General features: G+C 42.1%; 1 protein-coding gene across 4 annotated transcripts in view; it reads left to right on the top strand.

The window, feature by feature from the left end:
- Positions 1-21146, top strand: part of PLPPR1 (phospholipid phosphatase related 1) — a 131796-nt gene that overhangs the window by 88986 nt on the left and 21664 nt on the right. For all 4 annotated transcript variants that reach the window (XM_065861629.2, XM_071802580.1, XM_065861626.2 and 1 more), the window contains 2 exons: positions 8973-9161; positions 20941-21073. In XM_065861629.2, the coding sequence (XP_065717701.1) occupies positions 8973-9161; positions 20941-21073 (322 nt within the window). The remainder of the gene's footprint in view (positions 1-8972; positions 9162-20940; positions 21074-21146) is intronic.

Genomic DNA, 21146 nt, shown 5'->3' with positions numbered 1-21146 from the left:
CCACCAGCTCTGCATCAGTTTTCTAACAAATGCTGCTTCCAACAAACAGGAGAGAGTATTTCTGAATATTCCTATCCTGCCTGGGTATCTGAGTAAATGCAAAGATATCTGTCTCTGATGCTTTGGGCATGGCTCATTTTTATACTTAGACCTTGGCTACATAAAAGGTACTGGACTGTGTGGGTAGGCATTCCTCCTCCCTTCAGGCTGGCAGTTTCAGCCTATGATTGATCCATGGATCACAGTTACCTGCAAAAGAAAGTAGGCTTAAATTTAGCACATAAGAATCACTGGTATTATAAAATTCAAGGGTCTATAAATTAAAAGGTTGAAAACCATTGCTTTGAGCTGAGAGAGCTGGAGCAGTGTGTAGTGTGAACTGAGTTACGCCTGGTAATCAAGGCGCCGCATATTGTTATTTATTTGATTCCTTACATACAGAAACAGTTGTACCAATTACAGCATTTTTACACCTTTATGGCTCTGTTGCCATCAGGAGAACTGTCCTGCTTTAACTACACGCCTAGAGCTGGAGAAATCTGCTGCTTTAGATGGTTGAGGTAATGTTAAGTTTCTGCAGTGTGGCACATAGAAATTCTTCAGTGACTATTACATAAAAAAGAAGCCGAAACAGTTTTTAACCAGGTGTCCTTATTTTAGAGGTGATGCTACTCTCACAAAACTACTTTTCCTGAAACAAGCGCTTTAGGAAGGTGTAAAGTCCTCTCTTGTCTGAGAGTGTCTTCTTCAGCCTTATAAACGTTACCTAGTCCCAACTTAATTACTAAAATGGTAAAGTACTACAATTAGTTCTTGAAATGGACTTGCAAGAAGCTCTGCAGAGACCACTCTGATTTCTACACAGCCCCAGCTTCTAAAGCCTGTGTGTGCTGATAACCCCTCTCTGCCTCCCAGCCGCTTCCCAGCTGGTGCCACCGTGCCGGCAGGACTGAAAACTCCCGTGACAAAGCCATGTCCTGGGCCGCGCTGGCTGAACAGACCATGGCTTTTGTGTGCTGCAGCTGCTTGGGAAAACTCATTTCAGAGTCAGGTTGCAAAGCCAGGTGTATCAGATGAGGGAGAGAAGACACTTCTGAAGAGTGGCAGCTTAGAAAGTTCATTGGCTTTCGTATTTATTCTGACAGTCATTATTCTGTATAATAAAACTATTCATTTGGAATTGTTTTACTGTTAAGTGGAAATCCAATACAAGTTATTTTTCTCACTGTCTCTAAGTGGAGTATTTGTTCATTACACATTCCTCTGGCTGCTTTTTTTTTTTTTTTAATATTTTCATCAAAAGTAGATTATTTGCTGTATCCAATTCCTTGGCAATCTAAAAGATCACACAGTTGGCCAGGTCCTTACCATGCATTAAAAACATTAATTCACTGCAGTCAGAGACTGTAACAGCCTTTACTCTCTGATACAGAGGCTTGGATATGCTACAGAAGTGTGAAGGTGAAACGTTTTAAGGCACCTCATTTGTGATATGATGGTACTGAACAGATGCTTAACGAACTGCTGTAGAGACGAAGTCTTTTGCTGATCCCTGAAGAATTAACACTGCTAACTCCCGTTAGTGGAAATAGGTACCTACTGCCCTCACACCTTAGTGTGTAAATAGGCCTTTTAGCTGTTAGCACATCTGGATCAGATGGACTTTTAGTTAATTGTTGTCTCCACCTTTGTTATCTGTAAGGAAGGCTTGTCTGACGAGGTGTTTAACATTTTCCTCACCGCTTGCCCACTCTGCAATGCAAAAATGTAGAATTTTCTTAAGAAGTTACAGTCAGGGTTTGGGCATAGGCAATATCAGGAGTCCCGAAAAAATTCCCAGAGACATCCTGTAGAAAAGCTTGTCAAAGTAATTGTTTTAAGTAGAATTATAATAATAATACAAATCCAGTATTTTCCAGGAGTCTGTAATTCTTATGCCAGTATTTGAAGGAAGTTTGATTATTTAAGAAAACAAAATATAAGTAATCAGATATTTTCTTTCTCTATTTATGTCAGCTACAAACTCTAGGGATAAGAAATCTGTATCAGGTAAATGATGACTTAGTAAGTGGTTATCAGTATTCCTTCCAGCAGTAACTTAGGAGTTCTGTACATAACTAATCTGTTTGTTTTCATGGCATACATAAGTTACAGCTGTTGGATGCTCCAGTGTGTCTATTTCAAGAGTCATGTTCTCATCACCTGGCTAAAACAGCACACTAAAATTTTTCAGGCTTTGCGTAACAGTTGGCCAATAAAGTTTATGCAGAAGGGGAGGTGGAAATCCCATTAAAATGAATGGAACTGTGAGCTACAGCCTGTACCCATAGGGTTGAAAACACCCATGCAGGTTTGTGGTGCTCTGCCCATGAAATCATGACTTCCACTTCATGAACTGAAACCTCCCATTGAACCTTGCTGGAAACAAACTGAGCAAGGGTATCGGTAGGTATCTCACCAACTTTCTGCTAATCATGCAATATACTGGTTTGGTTTCTTTCAGAAGGAATAAAAATGGAGTCTTTTATGTTGTCATTTGTGTGCAAGAACAATTTTCCAATTATCAGTCATGCACATTAAAGGCACTCTAAGATGTTTTATCAGTAGCATGTGGGAAGGCTGATAAGCTGAAAGAATTTACCTATTTATGTATAAATACCAGCAGTACTTGGGGTTTTTCAAATTCATTCGTATGGATTTGCATTATGATTTAGATGAACGACGAAACACACAGCAAAAGGAGATTTTTGCTGTGGCTATATGCCTTTGTTACAGCACGTAGAGACTGTATGGCTAGAGACTGCGTGACAAATTTTTACGGCCTCTTCCTTTTCTCCCTCAATTTCTTGATCCTCTATTAAGAACTCTGGGAAGTCTTCAATATAGGCTGATCAAAAAGCCATGCTTCCCACTGTGTCTGTTGTCTTTTTACAATAAGCTCTGTCTTTTACAGCTTTATGTCCCATTCCTGAACTTTCCTGTTTGCAGAACAGGGGCCTTTTCTCTGTGGATAACTTGTAAGGAAAAAAATAATAATAAAAAAAAAGTTCTTTGCAGTGAATGGAGAGACCCTGTGCAGCCTGGGACTTCAGCACCACTATTGGGTGTATAATTTTGTTTTGCAGTAATTTTGTTTAGCTCTGAGTTATGCTGTCAGAATTTAATGGTGTGGTGAGGAATAGATGTTGAGTGCTACAGAATTAATCCATTTAAATAGCTGGATTTAAGGAAAAAACACAAACCAATTGTTTGAGTCCAACTTGTCAAGTCTGATCTAAAATCAAGCAGGAATTTTTAAATGAAGCTGAATCAGACACATGATGTGTTTCCTTCAGACTATCATGAATTAGCTTCTGCAGAATCAGGACATAAGCACATATCATTGAGCTTTTTCATGTTCAGATTATTGACTAACACAGAAAAATATGGTCCAAAGAAAGGTAAATCTTGGCTGTGCCACTGGCTTTACTGTGACCTAAGGGCAGTCATTTTATCTCCTCTGCTTTTGTCCTCTCTCTGTAAAATGATGATAAGAGCATTTTCTTATCTTACAATGGAGTAGCAATGCTAAATATTAAGTATTATGACATGGGTAAATACTGTGGTAATGGAGGCCATTAAGCACCTTAGACACTTCTATTCACTGGATGCTTTTCTAAACTGAATTACTGCACATTTTTAATTTTTCCCAGATAAACTCAAGGAAATGAGTTTATAAAGATTAATAAACCCTGCAGAATTTCAGTGTTAAACTACATAGTGTTTTCTGAATTATGGAACTGGATAATTTCTGTCTTTATCTTAAATTAATATACCTGCTCTTCTTCATTGCTTCCTTCAATGACTGTAAACCTGAAAATAGGGAGAAAAAGCAAAGTTGTTATCTGCTACAAACTGACTGTGGCTACGAAAATCAGGGATCTGTGCGTTTGTCATTTTAGGTCCTAGCTCTAGAAATCAAAAAAGGTTCATAGACTCCTAGAATAGTTTGGGTAAGAAGGGACCTTCAAAGCTCATCTAGTCCAACCCTCCTGCCTGATCTTCAATTAGATCAGGTTGCTCAGAGCGCCGTCCAGCCTGGCCTGGGATGTCTCCAGGGATGGTTCATCCACCACCTCTCTGGGCAACCTGGGCCGGTGTTTCACCACCCCCAGTGTAAAAAATTTCTTCCTCATTTCTGGTCTGAATCTCTCTTCTCCTTTACTTTAAAACCATCACCCCTTGTCCTGTCGCAACAGGCCCTCCCGAAAGATCTGTCCCCATCTTTCTTATCAGCTCCTTTAAAGTACTGAAAGGCCACAATAAGTTCTCCCTGGAGCCTTCTCTTCTCCAGGCTGAACAAGCCCAACTCTCTCTGTCCTCCCAGCAGAGCTGTTCCAACCTCTGATCATCTTTGGTGTCTCCTCTGGCCCCTCTCCAACAGGTCCATGTGTGTCCTGTGCTGAGGGCTCCAGAGCTGGACACAGGACTCCAGGTGGGGTCTCACCAGAGTGGAGCAGAGGGGCAGAATCACCTCCCTCCACCTGCTGGAGATGCTTCTTTTGATGCATCCCAGGATACGATTGGCCTTCTGCACTGTAGGCTCTCATTGCTGGCTCATATCCAATCTCTCATCAACCAGTACCCCCAAGTCCTTCTCGGCAGGGCTGCTCTCAATCCCTCCATCCCCAGCCTGTATTGATATCAGGGCTTGCCCTGACCCAGGTGCAGGACCTTGCACTTGTCGTTGTTGAACCTCATGAGGTTCACATGGGCCCACTTCTTGAGCTTGTCCAGGTCCCTCTGGATGGCATCCTGTCCCTCAGGCGTGTCAGCTGCACCACTGAGCTTGGTGTCATACACAAACTTGCCAAGGGTGCACTTGATCCCACTGTCTATGTCATTGATGAAGATATTAAACAATACTGGACTGAAGTTGATTAAGGAATGTGTGATCAGTATATTAAAAAAAATACTGGGTAAATTTTATGGTACCTCATGATGCTAATTAAACTCCTCTTTGTGCTTAAATAGAAAGAAAACAATTAATTATGGTGGTAGGCAAAGTTCTACTGCCATAAGCACTCCTACAAGGAGTCTTCAAAGATGTGTCGGGAGGCAATTCCTTATGTACAACTGCACCAGTACCCATCCTGAGCATGGCTGGATGGGGCACGCCAGCCATGGGTCCATCCCCTGGCCCAGCTCTGCTGCCCAGAGGTGGTCCCTGGGTGCTTCAGTTCCAGGATGACCAGGAGACATTGCAGAGGCTGTTTCTTCTCTCATCACCAAGGCAAACCTCATTACCTTGCAGGTAATCTTCTATCTCTGGCATCTCTGCTTCCAGACAGTTTGAGCCTTTCTTGCAGCTGTACCTTCTCGCCCTCATTGCGATATGATTCCTCAGTCACATATTACCACTGTTCAGCACTTACAATTTTAATTTCCCCTTCAAAAACAAACATAAAACCTCATTCGTGCCATGACACATATGTATGAAATAGTCACCAAGTAGAAGGGAAAGAAGAAAGGAAAAAGAGAAGAAAAGAAAACTAAATTCTCCATGTTTCCATGTGCCTTTTGCTTACAGCAACAAATAATCAACATGAGGTGCAGGAATACACCAGACAGCTGTGGTCAGGTCTTCACTGGCTGCAAAAATTTTACTAAGGTTCGTGGTAATAGCTGGACTATCCTTTTGGTACCTCACATCATCTCTTGTTATCATGGGACCATGACAGAGCCTGTTGAGCTGGAGGTCTAATTTCTGATGTCTGCTGTTGCTGTTTGTCCAAGATGCTGGTCATCACCTTCAGGATCTGATGTTTTCACAATTCCAGTCTCTTTTTGCAGATAATGTGTTTTTTCTTTCTCAGAAGAACAAAACACAGAAGCTGAAGTGTGACTGGGATTTGGTTTGTTATTGAGGTATCTGTGGTGTTGCAGGTCAGTATTGACATAAGTCAGACTAGCTCTGTACCTAATTTGTTGGAGGATTTTTCACGCAGCACTGAGGCAGCATTTGGCACTGGGAAGGTCAAGGTTAGTTGTGCAACCACTGGCTAGACAGTGCATTTGGGATAAGTGAAATTTTCCTCCTGCATCAAAAAACACATTTTTTTTGAAAGAATTTTTTCCATACAACAGCCAAATAAGAATAGAAGTTCAGTACCTGCTTTCTCCCTTTCCCAGTAACGGGAGAAAACAAGCTCTCTATATGGTACCATCTGCTCTCTCCCCCGTGTATGCTGGCTGGGGCTGGCAACCTAAAGGATCCCTGAGGGTGTGTTTGGGATATTAAGGGTGGGTCAGGTTGCTTCTGACAACCCTGGGTGTAGGAGGTGCTGCAACTGAGCTTAAATATCTCTATCCAGGCATCCTGTAATCTCTACCATGTTCACCTGGGCATGTCAGGTAGTGACAGTGTCATTGCCTTCCTCTGATGTTAATTTGTAAAACTAAGTTTCCCAAGATTGATCAGGAAATCTGTAGCTGCTCCTGAGTTAAGTTCCAGTTCCTTAATTATAGGACTGTGATTGTTTATAGGGAATCTCACTGACTAGGACGCTGTAAAGGTCTCTGGGGAATACACAAATACGTCTTGCTTTTTTTTGCTAAAAAAACCAACTCCTTTGAGGCAGGTATGGGGTTATGTTGGGTTAAACTATGGAAGCTGACAAAAGTAAGTACTTTCTTCAACTATACATTTAAGAAACAGAATACTCTTTAACAGTTTCATCTAAAGCTGTTACACAATCCAGATAAAATTTTGTGAGAGAATACATTTGTTCACACTTTTAGAGGTGGATATTGCATAGGAAAAATCACAGACTAAATCTTTTGAGCCAGTTCCAGCTGTCTCCAGTGGACACCACTGGCGACAGAAGAAGTGTGAACGGGGAGGATGAGCAGCAGGCAACTGCCTTTTACTGACCATACATGGTTAGCTTGTCTGTAATTCATTGTGGGGTGTTAGATTTTGAAGTTCTGGACCTTAAAGTTACTGAATCATTAGAAGGAAGGCAAAATTGTTTCAGAAAACAAATGGTTGATTAACATTTTATGTTGACATATGCTGTAAATCAGGGTGAGAGAGAGAAAATGCACCATTTGATGAAATAATTAATGTAGATTCCTAGCTGCTTGAGATTCTAAAAAGGGGCTATGTGCTTTGTCTATATGAGTTTCACTTGGTACCGTAACTCTGTAATCAGCAGAAATTGATGTTTGAATCCGTAGAGCCAAAAACATAAAACAATCCAGGCTGTGTTTTCCAGGGGTGGCATTAATCTGCGGTTTTAAGAATCTGTCTACAAACCTTTACTGTTAATTTTGAAGGTAAAAAATAGGAAAGGGTTCAGAATCTCTCACCTTTGGCTTCACTTTGGCCTGTTTAAGTGCACCCTACAGGTTGCTCAGGGAGGCTATGGGGTCGCCATCCTTGGAGACACTCAAAAACTGCCTGGACATGGTCATGGGCAACTGGTTCAAGGAATGGACCAGGTGACTTACAGAGGTCCCTTCCAACCTCAACCACTCTGTGATTCTGTAATCTTCTACTTTCATCAGTGCTTTCATGGAAGTTTATTTTAGTTGAACACTCACTTAAGTATACAATGACTTTCATGGCTGTCTGAGCATATTGTGTGAGGTTAGGCCAGACAAATGTGTGAGTGGCTTGTAAGTGTATCTTTGAGACAGAGTTGCCAAAATTACCTTTTAACCATCTATTCTTACAATAGTCTCACAGCAACACAGTTTTTATGCAGAAATCTTTGAGCCAAAATACAGAAAACAAGTCACTTTGGAGCTTGTTATTTCACTTTATTATTTTTATTTTCTATGCTGTGGCAAGATAATTGTATATGTGACGACTCTTGTAACAGTGGCAGGAGGCATTAGTGTCTCTAAAGAGAATTCTGAATCAGATACTGTAATTTTTGTAATTTCCAAATAAATATTGCTATTTTTGTAAGTGATGAGGATTGTGACAGGAGATTTCCTTTGCTATCTGGCAGAGAGGGAACAGGAATGATGAATTAGTATATCCACTTTATTTCATGAGGTGAGATTAGTGACAACCTTTGTGAGATTGTTTTGAGATGTGTTTTTGAAGCAGAGTGGGAAGCTGGCGCTGACACTGACCAGAACTGATGCACAGTAGCTGTGGATGTATGCAAAAGAAGTTGATAGCTGAGGTTTTTCAACCAGCCCGTTTCGCTAGCAATAAACTACAAAAAAAGAGACTAGAAAGGCTACTTGAGGATTATATGTGTGAAGTTGAAGATCCAGGCTCAAGCCAGAGTCTTTTTCAAATGCGGTTTGATGGAGTGGGGCAGCCAGGCACTGCACAGTAGCTCCAACCAGTTGTTCAGGGAGTCAGGATTTCTGGGTAGCCTTCTAAAGCTTTACTGGCAAGCAGCAGCTCCAAGAAAAGTTGAGTGGCAGGAGGCAGATTGTCCTCTGGATGAGCCTTCACCCGGGGCACAGAGGGCTCTTCTGGCTTAGCACAGGGTGCACATTCCCCAGCATGGGCTTACAGCTGCAGCGGGGAAGCATTTTGGCTTTAGTTTCCTTTATCCTTTGTAATAATCCTTTCCAGCTCCCCACCACTGCGCACAGGTTTTAGCTTGTCATCGCTGTTGGCTCCTGCAGTGCTGCCCCTCGTCCTGTAGCTTTCATTGATCGTTGCTGCTGTTGACACTCACATGCCCTTTGATAAAGTAGCTGTCAAAGCTCCCGTCGCTCTACGAGCCGCGCTACGGACCCACCGCCATCCGAGACGTTCATTAGTGTCGTTTGCCAAAAGGTTTATGTAACAGATGTTGGAAAGCGAGCGCGCAGAAACACACAGGCTCATGCACCAGTATTGTGAGGGCTGTTGGGGTGACGGTGACGGGAGTATGGTCTACAGGACCAGAGTAGCTCGAAGGCATAGCTGCATCTGTTAAAAAAGCAACTGATGTCTCTGTGTGACCATGCTCTATTTTCAGCTTGTCATCATGGCTGGGACTGTTCTGCTCGCCTACTACTTCGAGTGCACCGATACTTTTCAGGTGCATATCCAAGGTTTCTTCTGTCAGGATGGCAATTTGATGAAACCGTACCCTGGAACAGAGGATGAGAGCTTCATTTCGCCTCTTGTGCTCTACTGCGTGCTGGCGTCAACTCCGACAGCTATTGTAAGTACAAGAAATTATTTGAATTCTCCTTGACTGCTCCGTAAATAAAAGCAATAGTCCTGTAGGATCTTGTCCGCTCTCCTCTCTTTTCAGCGGTAATTGATTTACGCTTAGCTGGGTCTCTGTTTTGCCTGAGCCTAATATGATCTTCATCAGTTATCTCCAGAAGTAATTATTCTGAGGTAATCACAAGGCAGGGCTGAGGGGTAGAGCTTGTTAAGCCTTTTACAATAGCTTGCTCACTTCAGTGATTAGTTGTGAATTGCCTGGGCTCCAGAGAGGCTCTAATGCAAAGGTGATGTATTACTGGAAATAAGGAAACAGGATGAGGAGCAAGTAAAACCTGGGTTGGACACGCAGTATATCCTGGATTATTTGCGGCTATATTAAAAAGGACAGTTGAAGGGCTTTAAAAGGCTTAGATGAGCAGAAGGATGCTCAATACAAATAAAAGTATTAATGCTATTTCCTTTTTTATTTATAATCTCTTTATTTTTGGCAATCACATCCACATAACTTTTTTTTACCTGATTTTCTTCATTATCCAAGCAGTAAGCTGCAATGTAGCTGTTCTGAGCGGATTAAAATATTCAATTAGCTGAGTACATGCAACTCAAACAGATCACTGAGCCACTGATTAGCAAAACTTTGGTCCTTGTCTATTTTCTGTGCGAAAAGTTGCAAATTTCACAAATAGTGAGCTTTGCGGTGTTTGTAATTACATTGATAAATTTCTATCAGAACGTGCCCTTGTGTACTGTGTTTTATGTCTTTCTCTTTAGTATGTTTTTCTTATATTAACTTTGTATCAAATTTGAAAGTTGATTAAAGATGTACATTATTTATTTACTGTGAAAGATGAATGCTGCACCATAGTCCTTTTTGAGTTTTTGACTGCAGTAGTTTTAATGTATGCAACAGTGTAACATAGACTGTGGTAAGAAATGTGAAAGGTATATGCAGAAGAGGCTATAGTTTTTGGTACAGCATACTCTCTGAAAAAAGTTAGGGCTTTTGAATTGGATTACATCATGAGTTTATGAAAATCCTCTGCAATAACAGTATTGTTTTCTGTACTGAGACTCAGTTGAATGTTAAGAGTGTCATTTTACTTTGTGCTGCAGGGATAGATGACTTGCAAGTTAAAAAAATAAATATATTTCTCCAACTTTTCCCAAATAAGCAGAGTGCCATTGTTTAGGGAAGTGACTTTTGCAGGTGGTGTTTGTAAAGGGAGATTGAGTGTCATTACCATGCCTTGATGCTGTAACAATGAAGTTAGTAGGAGGTTTGTCCCTTCATTCAGCATTGGGTTGGCAAGTGGCAGTAAGAATGTGCTCTTTATTTGGATCTTCAGTTTAAAGCCTTGCTCTGGCAAAATTCGATGCAAAGATTTTGGGGTTTTGCTGCACTGGATCAACATTTTCTTTCTTTTCAGTGGCCCAATAACTTTCCTCTACTTTTATTTTTGAAAAGCTGGATCTGAGTCTTCTTTGGGAGTTGGGCAATGCTGTTTTTGTAGTTTCCTTAACCCATGTGAAACACAAGGAATGAAAGACTGTAGTGAATGTTGGAAGTTTTGGGTGCAGAGACCTTCGTGTAAGTGCAGTGTGGAGCCGGTGTGACCCTCCCACACAACGCAAGCTGTGCAGACACACTGGGTGCAGAAGCACAGCAATCACCCTGGGTGACTGGATCCAGTGCTGGATATAAACTAGTAGGCTGTTTCTTGGGTTATGCTATGTGGTTACACTGGCTCTCTGGCTTCATCTAGACAAGACGTGTTCAGGGACAGCACAGGCCTCTTTGTACCATACTTCATTGTCATCTCTAGGTACAACCTCGAGGAGACAATGGGTCAGGCTTCACTGGGAAAACATTCTTCTTTTCATTCGTAATGTAGTCTGTATTAATATATTATTTAATGCATTATTTGTGTTATTGTATTATTAACACAGTGTTTAATGATCTAATGTGTTATTACGTAATATTGAGCTGATCTCCAACCAAAGCATATGTCAGAGGGATCTTTTTCTGTCCTCCTGGCTGGTGCTCAGCACAACGTTTCCATATGAGCAATTTCATTTTATTTCTCATACCTATCTTTTTCTGAGAGACTTTCCTCTGCTTGCAGGCTAGTTTCAGACTTCTGCTCAAGCTAGTAGCTGTTTTCACCCAGTCTTCCCTCTGCAGACTGAGTTTTGGCAATGATCATTAGCAGAAAGCTAGTAAATGAGACAGAAGGTGGGCTTGGAGTCTCCCAAAACTCTCTCCGTGCATTGCACTGCTGGTCAGACCGTTCAGCGTGAGTATCCTCAGCTGTTATCTGGTACCGGGATGTAGCAGTCTGGGGTGAGTCGTTTGATCCTCATTTGATCCTGTTGAATCTCCCAGGGACTTCAGTGAAAGGAGCAAGTGCAGCTGTTTCTATTTATGCTGTGAGGATTGTACTTGCTAAAAAACAAACAAAAAAAACCAACCACCACCTCCACGCCCTCCCCAAAAAAAACTAAAAACCAAGCCACACAGCTGTGCTTCATGGGAGGGAACTTTTTGTGTATTCACTGTAGGTTAAGTTGTAGCTTCACTCTCTACACTTCGCTTTCAGGAGCACTCGCTGAAATCCTGCAGCTCCACTTGAGAAGGAATTGCTTAAGTCAAACATTTTACTAGTCACTCCTTACAACCACTTTCCTCTCCTCTTCGAGACACTTCTTTGCTTCACTTTCTGAAGCAAACTGGTTGGTTTGGCTAAGAGGATTTACAGCAAGGAATCTGATCTCTCTGCGTTGCTTGTATGTTGCCCCTGTCCTGAGACCTCATGGCATGAGTGATGACTGTCAGAAGGAGTGAAGCCCAGCAGCAAGGAGCACAACACACTCATGATACCGGTTAACAGTGTTTCTGGAGCTGTGGAAAATAGTCTTGGACTCAGTACAAGCTCCCTTGTCTGAGGCAGAGGCCGCGTTTAAGTGCAGTCCTGTGTGCACAGGTCTGGAGAGGATTCAAAGCCCTGATTTCAGCATAGCTGTGAGGTGTAATAAGGCTGGCAAGCCAGAGGGACCATCTTTGTAAATTTAATGGAATAGCTCTTTGTCTCAGTCATTTGGCGGTGACAGTGGCCATGGGGAAAACAGAAGCATGTATTTTATTTCATCCCTGACAACGCTTGTCTGAAGTGCTGTTGCAGGTTGGTGCCACTGCCTGCATATTTCCCTGCACTTCTAGTGGCAAAATAAATAACACCAACCTGTTTTTCTGCAGTTTTATTTGTTGTTCTTGAAACATGTGATGCCACTGACTCTGTTTAACCACATTTTTTTGCTGACACGGGTGTAGGAATGCTTTCAGCCTGTCTCACAAGAGAATAGAAGCTATGGTTAAATCACTGTAATTTTTTCAGACAGGAATGTACCATTCGTGATAGTCATGGCAAGCACTTCTGTGCCTACAGCCAGTGTCTGGGGACCAGGGAAGGGGAGTGAGAAGGAGAGTATTTGTCTCTGTGGCCTTATGAGAACAGCACAGAACTTCGGTCCTTGCCTCCACAGCATTTCAAAGGATCAAAAGTTTCCAGTTTGACAATAGCTGCTTTTGTCTTGGGCTTCAGGTGTGCTACAGCAACACATATCTGCACATTTGGATAGCTGACCTCTGCTTTACAGAGCTTTAGACAGCCCCTTAGTTTGGTGGTTACAGATACTTCAGGAAGGGTGAAACTAGCCAGAGAAAAATTGTAATTTTTTTTTTTTCCTTCAGAGTTGGAGATCTTAGAATGCAGACCTTTTTCTGGAGGTAAATATAGCATGGGTATTTTTATCAGCTGGTTTTCCAGTGACAGGGAATGTAAAAATTAAGAGAGTCTTGAAAGTTTAAGCACCAGAGCCTGAGTTCAATTATCACAGGGCTGGTGAACTCAGAAGTGATTTGTCCCACAGCAGTATGTTATGCAGATTCTAGGATAAAGTGCTGATATTTCAGTGCACTGAAATATTCAGTTGCAAAATATTGGGGCAGGGGGACAAGGAGGGTAAGAAATAATAATTATTTTAATTTTTCCCAATATTACAAGTTTATGAAAACAATGTTTAAAGTGGAACAAGTTGCTCTGCACAAACACAAAATTTTCAAGCCTTTTCCTTAAAAATATTCTGAGATGACTCCACCACATTCATTAGTGTCTCTCAAGACTAGCTTTCCTCGTTAGGATGTTACTGCAAATCAGCCAATTCCCCAGCTGGTACTAAATAATCCTTCCAGGGTTCAGAGCTGCTGCCTGCACCGCTCCATCCTTTGAGATTTGTCTGCCTGCCCAAGAGAAGCAGAGAGGCTTAGGAACAGAGCCAGCTCACTGAAATGAATACTGAACAGCCGCAGAAAGCTTCAATGGCACAATTCCGTGTTTCCTTAAAGTAGAACAGAAATTGCTACTACGGTTTTCATGCAATCCTCAGTTTCTCTCCTTCCCTTTCCAGGGAGGAAGCAGCAGTCTACATGTAATTAACTAGCCAGTGCTGTTAATTTGTGCAGTGTTTTGAGATAATGTTGGAATCAGTCAAATCAAATTAATCTGATTATTAATTAGAAGATGAATTAGAGTGCTGATCAAATTTACCTGAAGCGGGAAGAAACTGTTCCAGCTTCCCTCTGCAGTTTGCACTTACCTCCCAAGCTTCAGAAGCATCACTCTTTTAGATGGTTTTCCCCTTCTCTCTGCCACATTGCTTCGTTGGCTTAGTACAGCTGTGTTGTTTCAGTGATTTATTTCTAGAAGGGAAGCCGGGGAGTTTCTGCCCGTGTTGACTGATTCCCCTGTGGCTGCTCAGCAGCACATGCTGGGAAAAACAAGAGTGGCTCATGCAGCTCAGACCTGTGTTACAGCAGCTTCTTCCCAGCATTTTCAGGCAGAAATCCCCAGGCTCTGCTGGTGACGGTGCTGCCAGAAAGCACAGACTCCTGCGCTGCAGTCTTCCACCCGCTGTGCCGTGCGATGGAGAGGTGCCTGGCGATTCCTGGAGTGCCCCTTGCTCCTTGTTGAGGAAGGATATGTCCCTTTTCCAAGGAGATGTACCACACATGGTGCTCGCGTGGACCTCCATGTCAGCTTGGTCCCAGAGCCGGGCACCTCCACTCAAGGGTGTTTGGCTACAGCTTTGCTGTTGGGAAATGGAGCTGGGGTTGCTCACGGGCCAAGGCTGGAGGAAGAGCCCCTGCTGCCTCTTAGGTGTCCTCTGCGAGTGGTGGCTTGTCTCCCTCTTCTTGAGGCTTGCCAAGGACCCAGCTGGTGAGGTGGTGAATGACAAACTGAGGTACCGAGGAGTGAGGCAAAGGTGTGCCCATTACAATGTGTGAATATTTATATTCTGGTATTTACACACCGTTCTGGGAAACAATAAATACACCTTTTTTGTCTGATGTAACGCTTTCAGGTGCTTCTCCTCCCAGTGTCTCCAGGACTTTGTAATGGTCCCACTCACATGCCAATTTCTGAGGAACAATACACAGCTGTGGGAAATTTCGTCTCTTAATCAGATCTTCAGTATAATTATTTTAGACGGTTTTATCGCAGTAAATTGGTGGGTTTTGAGCACAATGATGAGGCACTTGTGGTTTTGGGGCAGGCTGGAAACCAAATTGTAGATTTTGGCCCTTTTGAACTTGGAATTAGAAAAAAAAAAAAGTCAGTTTTCTTTCTCTGGAAAAGGACTTTTAACTATTCGTTGCTGTTACTTTCATTGAACAACAACAAAGAAACACCAGGAGATAATAAGTAACTGAATGCACATTAGATTTTTGTCCTCAGAAGGCTGTGGGTGAGCTGGCTCTGCAGTGTTAGGCTGAAGTCATAGCTTCATTTCCCTTTATGCAAAATACAGATTGCTTCCTGTGGGCGGGAGAAAACCTGTCTAGATGGTGATGGTAAAGGTGAAAGTGTCTGAGAAAACTCTGAGCAGATCCCTGAGAGTTTGGAAGGGTCAGGGTCCTGGTTGTGGATCACAGCAGAAATGCTGTGTTCTGGAGGGGGTGCCAAGGCAGAACCCCAGTGATCACTTGCCTCCTACGGTGTCTTTTCTAAATATGAATGTTTCTTAGTGTTTGCCACCTAGGTTTTACTGTGGCATCTCAGCTGTGCAGTGTCAATATTTGACCCTGTAGGTAGCAGGTGGAACTAAAGATCAATAACTGTCACGGCCTAAGGTAACTGCAAGGGAGATCTAAGGAATTAAGGAACTAACAGCAGTAAATGAAAGTCAATATGAGCCATGTTCTTAGTGGGGACTGTAGGCAAAATGGAGGCAAAGCACAAGAGGCTACCCTGCAATAGGCACAAGCTGCAAGAAGGGAAACTGATCAAATATTAGGAAAGATCTTTTCATGATGACAGTAGTCAAACACTGAAGCGGTGCCACCATCAAGGCTGTGGGATCTCCATTCTTGAAGACATTGATAACGTAACCGCTCAAGGCTGTGGGCTGTGATGGTCCTGCTTTGAGTAGGAGTTGGACCAAAGGCCTCCAGGGCCCCTTCCCATCTAAATCACTGTGTGGTCCTGTGCCTCTGCATTTTGTAATGCTAGTGAAAATCTGCTGTTTTACTAATGACAGATGACCGAAGCCATGAGCTCCCATGTAGAGCCTGAAGTGTCTCCCTTCCGACAGGCAGCTGTGCTAATGCATCTGTCAGATACACCGCGATGCAAAAGGGCAGAATTGCTTCTGGCCCAGTGCAAGCCAGTGCTGATTAAACACCTGCTTTTGGTGGACAAGACTTCTTTTCTCAAGGAGAGTTGTGTGGAGTCATTTTGAAACTGTTTGATTGGGTCTGAGAGTCCTGTAACCTTCGTCTTCTTATATCCTCTGTGTTTGAGTGCTCTGTACATGGCTCGTCTCCCAGTCAGTGCCTTCCTTGTATCTCCTCCTACCCTTGGCAGCTATTTGAACGCTGCAGACTTGATCAGTTTAATTCTATTTGTGACATTAAAAATGCAGCCAGGCACAATCTTGTAGAGGGTTCAGGAAATGTCATACACCTCACTGAAACGTGCGCAGAACGGAGAGTGATGGTGTTCTGAGACACAGGTGGAGTTCTGCTTGCTGGCAGAGATTTTTGTGTGTGCATGTCTCTGGATGTGGTTTCTATGTATAAAGTGGTGATAATGAAGATTGACTGTGTCACAAGGATGCTGTTAAAGTAAATAAGTTGAAAGGTTTAAAAACTCCCAGAAATCAGAATGATGTAAACTTAATGTATAGAAAACTTGGACAGATCCTGTCTGTACTTCACATAATTCTTCCTAGTATGGGATCTCCGTCATCTTTCTGTGATCAGAAGCACCATTAGTTGCACTTTTTCGTGGAAAGCAGCAGGAGGATGTTGTTTCACAGGGAGACTTCAGGCAATTCCAGGCTGTGGGCACATCTGTGCCTCCTGCATCTCTTCTGTGCACCCTGGCTGATGCTCCCACTTCTTTATCTGTGAGGAACTGCAGATGAAGTGAAAACTGTCTGTGGCAACTTTCACACAACCCCTGTGTTTGCCAGAAGTGTGAAAAAAATAGAAAAATTGTGTTTTCCCAGGGAGAGAGTGAATGAGAGGCAGGAGGGCTGTTGAGATGCATGTGGGACTGCATGAAGGCAGTTGGGCCATACCTGCTGGAGAAGAGGAACGAGAAGTTTGACCAAGCTGTGATGAACCTGTAGTGAGTTTTCACAGGGAGCTGGGGAAAAAAGGAGGTGAGATGTGTGCCTGGTAGTGAGCCAGTTTACATATAGGAGGACCGGGATTGTGGCAGTCTGTAGGCACAGGAGTTCGGAGAGGTGTGACTAAGGAGGAAGACTTTGGCTGCTGGAGGAGAGGTAAGCCATAGCGTGGCAGTGGAGCAAAGCAGGGGTGCAGTCTTCAGCTTTGCTGGAGGATTTGAATTGAGGCACAAGGCTGGGCCCATCCTTGGCTGTCAGCACCGTCAATAATTACTTTTCTAAACTGAATATAACTCTTCAAGGTGGCCCTTCACCCTCACCCCACTGTGGCTCCTGTAGGAGTGCTGCTCTGGGATGCAACTTGTCTGCAACCTCCTGGTTCTTAGTTAAAGGACTATCATTTACAAATCTATCATAGACAAAAGGATGTTGAAGATGAAAATGCGACAGATGACTTTATCTGTCTCTTTGCTCAGGAAGAGCCAGGAAATAAGTAAAGCATGTGCAGCAGGGGTTTCTGAGAGCTGAATTTGATGACACTGCCAGTAATGGAAAGGCAGGACAAATTGAAGACATTTTCTCAAGGGACGGGCTGAAACAAGCAAGGAAAAAAGACTGCTGGGTCGGTATTTCTCACTCATACTGGGGCTTTGCATCATCATTGTAGTATTTTTACCTAATAGTTGTATGAAGGAATGTGAGCAAGAGTGTCCAAGCAGTGTAACCTTAGTGTAGTTGACCTGCTATTGCATTCAGGAAACCAAGAACAAAATCAGATCCAGTGGCACTAGCTTTGCTTCACTGTTGCCTACATCACCTCAGACCACAGAGACCTATGCTTTTAGTCCCCAACTTCCAATGCAATTTTCTTGCCATTTCAACTATCACACTAAGTTAGTATGATACAATGATTAATTAACCTTCCTTTGTTTTCCCAAACAGAAATAAGTAGTTTGCGTGCCGTTTTCTTTTTCCACTCATATCTGTGTATCTGTATTTATATTCCAGATTTAGAAAGGAATTGTACCAGTTCCTGGAGTCTTGATTCTGTTCTGGCAGAAGCTGAGGTGCTTAACAGTGTCAGTGATTGATTTTGGGAGGCCAGCTGGACAACTTGGCTGGATGTGGCCCTTGCTGATGCGGAATCATCAGGTTTTAAATCTCAAGAATCAGCAGTTACTTGACTTCAGAAATGCCTAAAGACAACAAATAAAGAATCAGTTCTTTGAGAAGCTATTAAGACCATGTTCAATTTTGCACAGCTAGATTAGCTATCAGAAGTAGTTGCCCAGGTCCCCATTGAATTTTTAGATGACAGTAAGGCTCACTTTCTAGAGCCCACATTAAACATACAAAGAAACAAAATCCTCAAATTTAGGTCACTAAATTCAGTGCCAGAGATAGCACTACAAGAATAGTCCAGTTATGTTGAATCATCTTTATGACCTCACAAATAAAGCATTATTACCATACAGCTAAACTCTCTATTAAACCAAAGGTGCTCTTCACTTAAAAAAAAATCACATTTCAATCTGTTACACTATAGGAAATCTGGGATATGTCTGCTTGAATGAGTGGAATGAAATTGAACAGATTTATAGCCTGGCAGAATTTACTCCTAAATCTAAGTGGAACTAATCCATCCACATGGGAGTTGCTAGGAGTATTCAGACAGCTAAGTTTGTAGAAATAAAGGTGGGAATTGAAGAGAGAAAGTATTCAGATAACTTCTGATGCAAAGAAACTTTAAAAATTGATGTATTGTTAAAGGAGGATTATTAATATGTTTTATACCCAACTCTATCTTATTTGAAAAATTTAGGTTTTTTGTAGTCCACTAACCCATGTCTTCACAGAGTAAAATCTCTGCAGGGCATGAATTGTCTCTCAGTGTGTACATATAGATCCAGGCAGACAGAAAGCCAAAGCATTAATTCAAACTTCTGAACATTATCATAATTCAAATAATAAATGCTTTGAAAAAAAGTGTTGCTTTAAAACTGCTTTAGTGCAGATGACCTTTTTCTTAATTCTCAGCCCCATAGTTAGTGAGCGGAGCTTATTGAACTGCTTGCCAATTCTGTTAAGAGCAGATGGAGTGAAATGGCATAAAGGCAATATTTCAGTGTGGCTCCCATGCGTTGGTTCCCACCCCCAGATACCATCATTGACATACATTTTACAACTCCACATCTCTTGCCATCAGCAGTTAGAATTATAAAGAGGTTGATCATACTTGTCTTGAATGTCAATAATCAATAAGGATGCTCATCTGGCTTAATAAGGATAAATTGTTGCCCTTGAAACAACATACATACCATTCCAGCAGTCAAAGTGAACTAAAAGTAGTTTCTTGATATTTACAGTAACTCTGGGTGTCTCTGCACATGTGTGTGCGCACGCACTTTTGTCACACATTTCTCCAACCGTTCCGTAACACTATGGATTCCTCTTGTGTGTCTTACAATAATGTATTAAATTAATTCTTTTGAGTGCTCTGTTTTTAAAAACTCATTTCTTCCTTTTTTTTTTTTTATTTTATTTTTTTCTCTAAGGACTTTCATTACAAACTCTGTCTTTCTAAAAAGCTCCCAGTTTCCACTTCTGAAGCCTGCTGACAAAACATGATAGATGGGATTTTCAGATGTGCACACTCTGAGTGAACCATTGCTGCCTGTAAAGCCTGTGATCAAATTTTGTCCAGCTTTAGCAAGGGCAGATAGACCTCTCTGCAACAGAGTTTAATTCTGAGTGCAAACAAAATAGTGATCCTACTCCTATGGGAAGCAGTTATCATTTTCATAGAGATCATGAATGTTCTGATCACAAAAATGTACGTAATACATGAGCACAGATAACATAAAGATCAATGGATCCCTGAAGACTTCAATTTCCATGTTTTAATGAATAAAGCAGGGCATTCAGTAAATCAAACAGGCCAGAAGTCATCCTCTGGCCCTCAGACTAGCTGGCATGTGCAAACGGTAGCTGAATGGCTAAATTTATTCTATGTAAATAGCAGTGGCTGCATATGGCTTTCCTCCTGGGACTTGTCCCAGGCATTTTCCGAGACACTGATGTCACCAGGCCAGGCTATGGCAGGGACCGTACCATCAGGGGTGTCTGGCTATTCTGGATCCCTGCCCTGTCACTTTTTACTTTGTTAATACAAATATATTTGTCACAGATTTTGACTGACCTCCCCAAAGGTTTTGTGAGTTCACATCGATTTCAATTGCTGGGATGTCCTTCATCTACGTTTCTTTTCAAAGCTGACAGGGGCCCTGTAACCTGTATCTGGCAGACTTAAATGAATATAAGTTTGGGAAGGTTTGGAGGCTTCAGGAAGCATATGGATTAGGCTTGCTGGTAAAATGCTGGGGTGCAGGTCTACAGAATTACTTTTCACTTCCTGGATAGACCGACGTCTTCCATCTGTGAAGTCTATACTGTCAGTAAATTTTAAATGCTAATAGCAAGACATGACAAATTCCATGCCAATTGCTATAAGAATGGGAGCTTCTGTGATCCATAGTAATCATAAGCTCTATTTGCATGCTGTATCCCAGGAATTAGTATAAGAAGGCCTAATATTTGCTGTGTCTTGCCACTGAGTGCAAGAATGACAGATGCTTCTCTTGGCTGGGAGTTGGGCCTATGTCAGTTCATCTCAAGTCAATAATTGAGGCCTCGCTGTGGAAGTGCAGCATTCCAAAGACCCACTGCTGTGTGGTACCCTGTTTCCCTGAAAATAAGACCTTCCCCAAAAATAAGACCTACCCCAAAAATAAGCCCCAGCATGATTTTTCAGGATTTTTGATGATGCTCTAAATATAAGCCCTACTCCAAAAATAAGTCCTAGTTGCAATTAATTAAAAAAAAAAAAAAAGTCAATTTAAATAGCATCCAGGAAACTATAAATGTAAAAAAGTAAGCATCTTTTGGAGCAAAAATTAATATAAGACCCTGTCTTATTTTCAGGGAAATGGGGTAGGTTCTGTGGACTGGAACAAGACACCCTTGTTTTAATGTTTGCTTATGTCATTTTTAACCTTCTGTTTCTTTCCCTTTCCTGGCAGATTTTTATTGGTGAGATATCCATGTATTTCATAAAGTCAACCCGAGAAACCCTAATTATGCAAGAGAAAACAATATTGACTGGAGAGTGCTGTTACCTGAACCCACTGCTTCGAAGAATAATACGTTTTATAGGTAAGCATCCTTAAGCACTGCAAGTTTAGTCCCTGTTTGCACCAAAACAGAACAAAACATCCAAATAATCTAC

This window comes from Patagioenas fasciata, chromosome Z, assembly GCF_037038585.1.
Source record: "Patagioenas fasciata isolate bPatFas1 chromosome Z, bPatFas1.hap1, whole genome shotgun sequence".
Taxonomy (NCBI): domain Eukaryota; kingdom Metazoa; phylum Chordata; class Aves; order Columbiformes; family Columbidae; genus Patagioenas; species Patagioenas fasciata.
The sequence above is the reverse complement of the archived record's forward strand: the minus strand, read 5'-3'. Positions and strand labels throughout refer to the sequence as shown.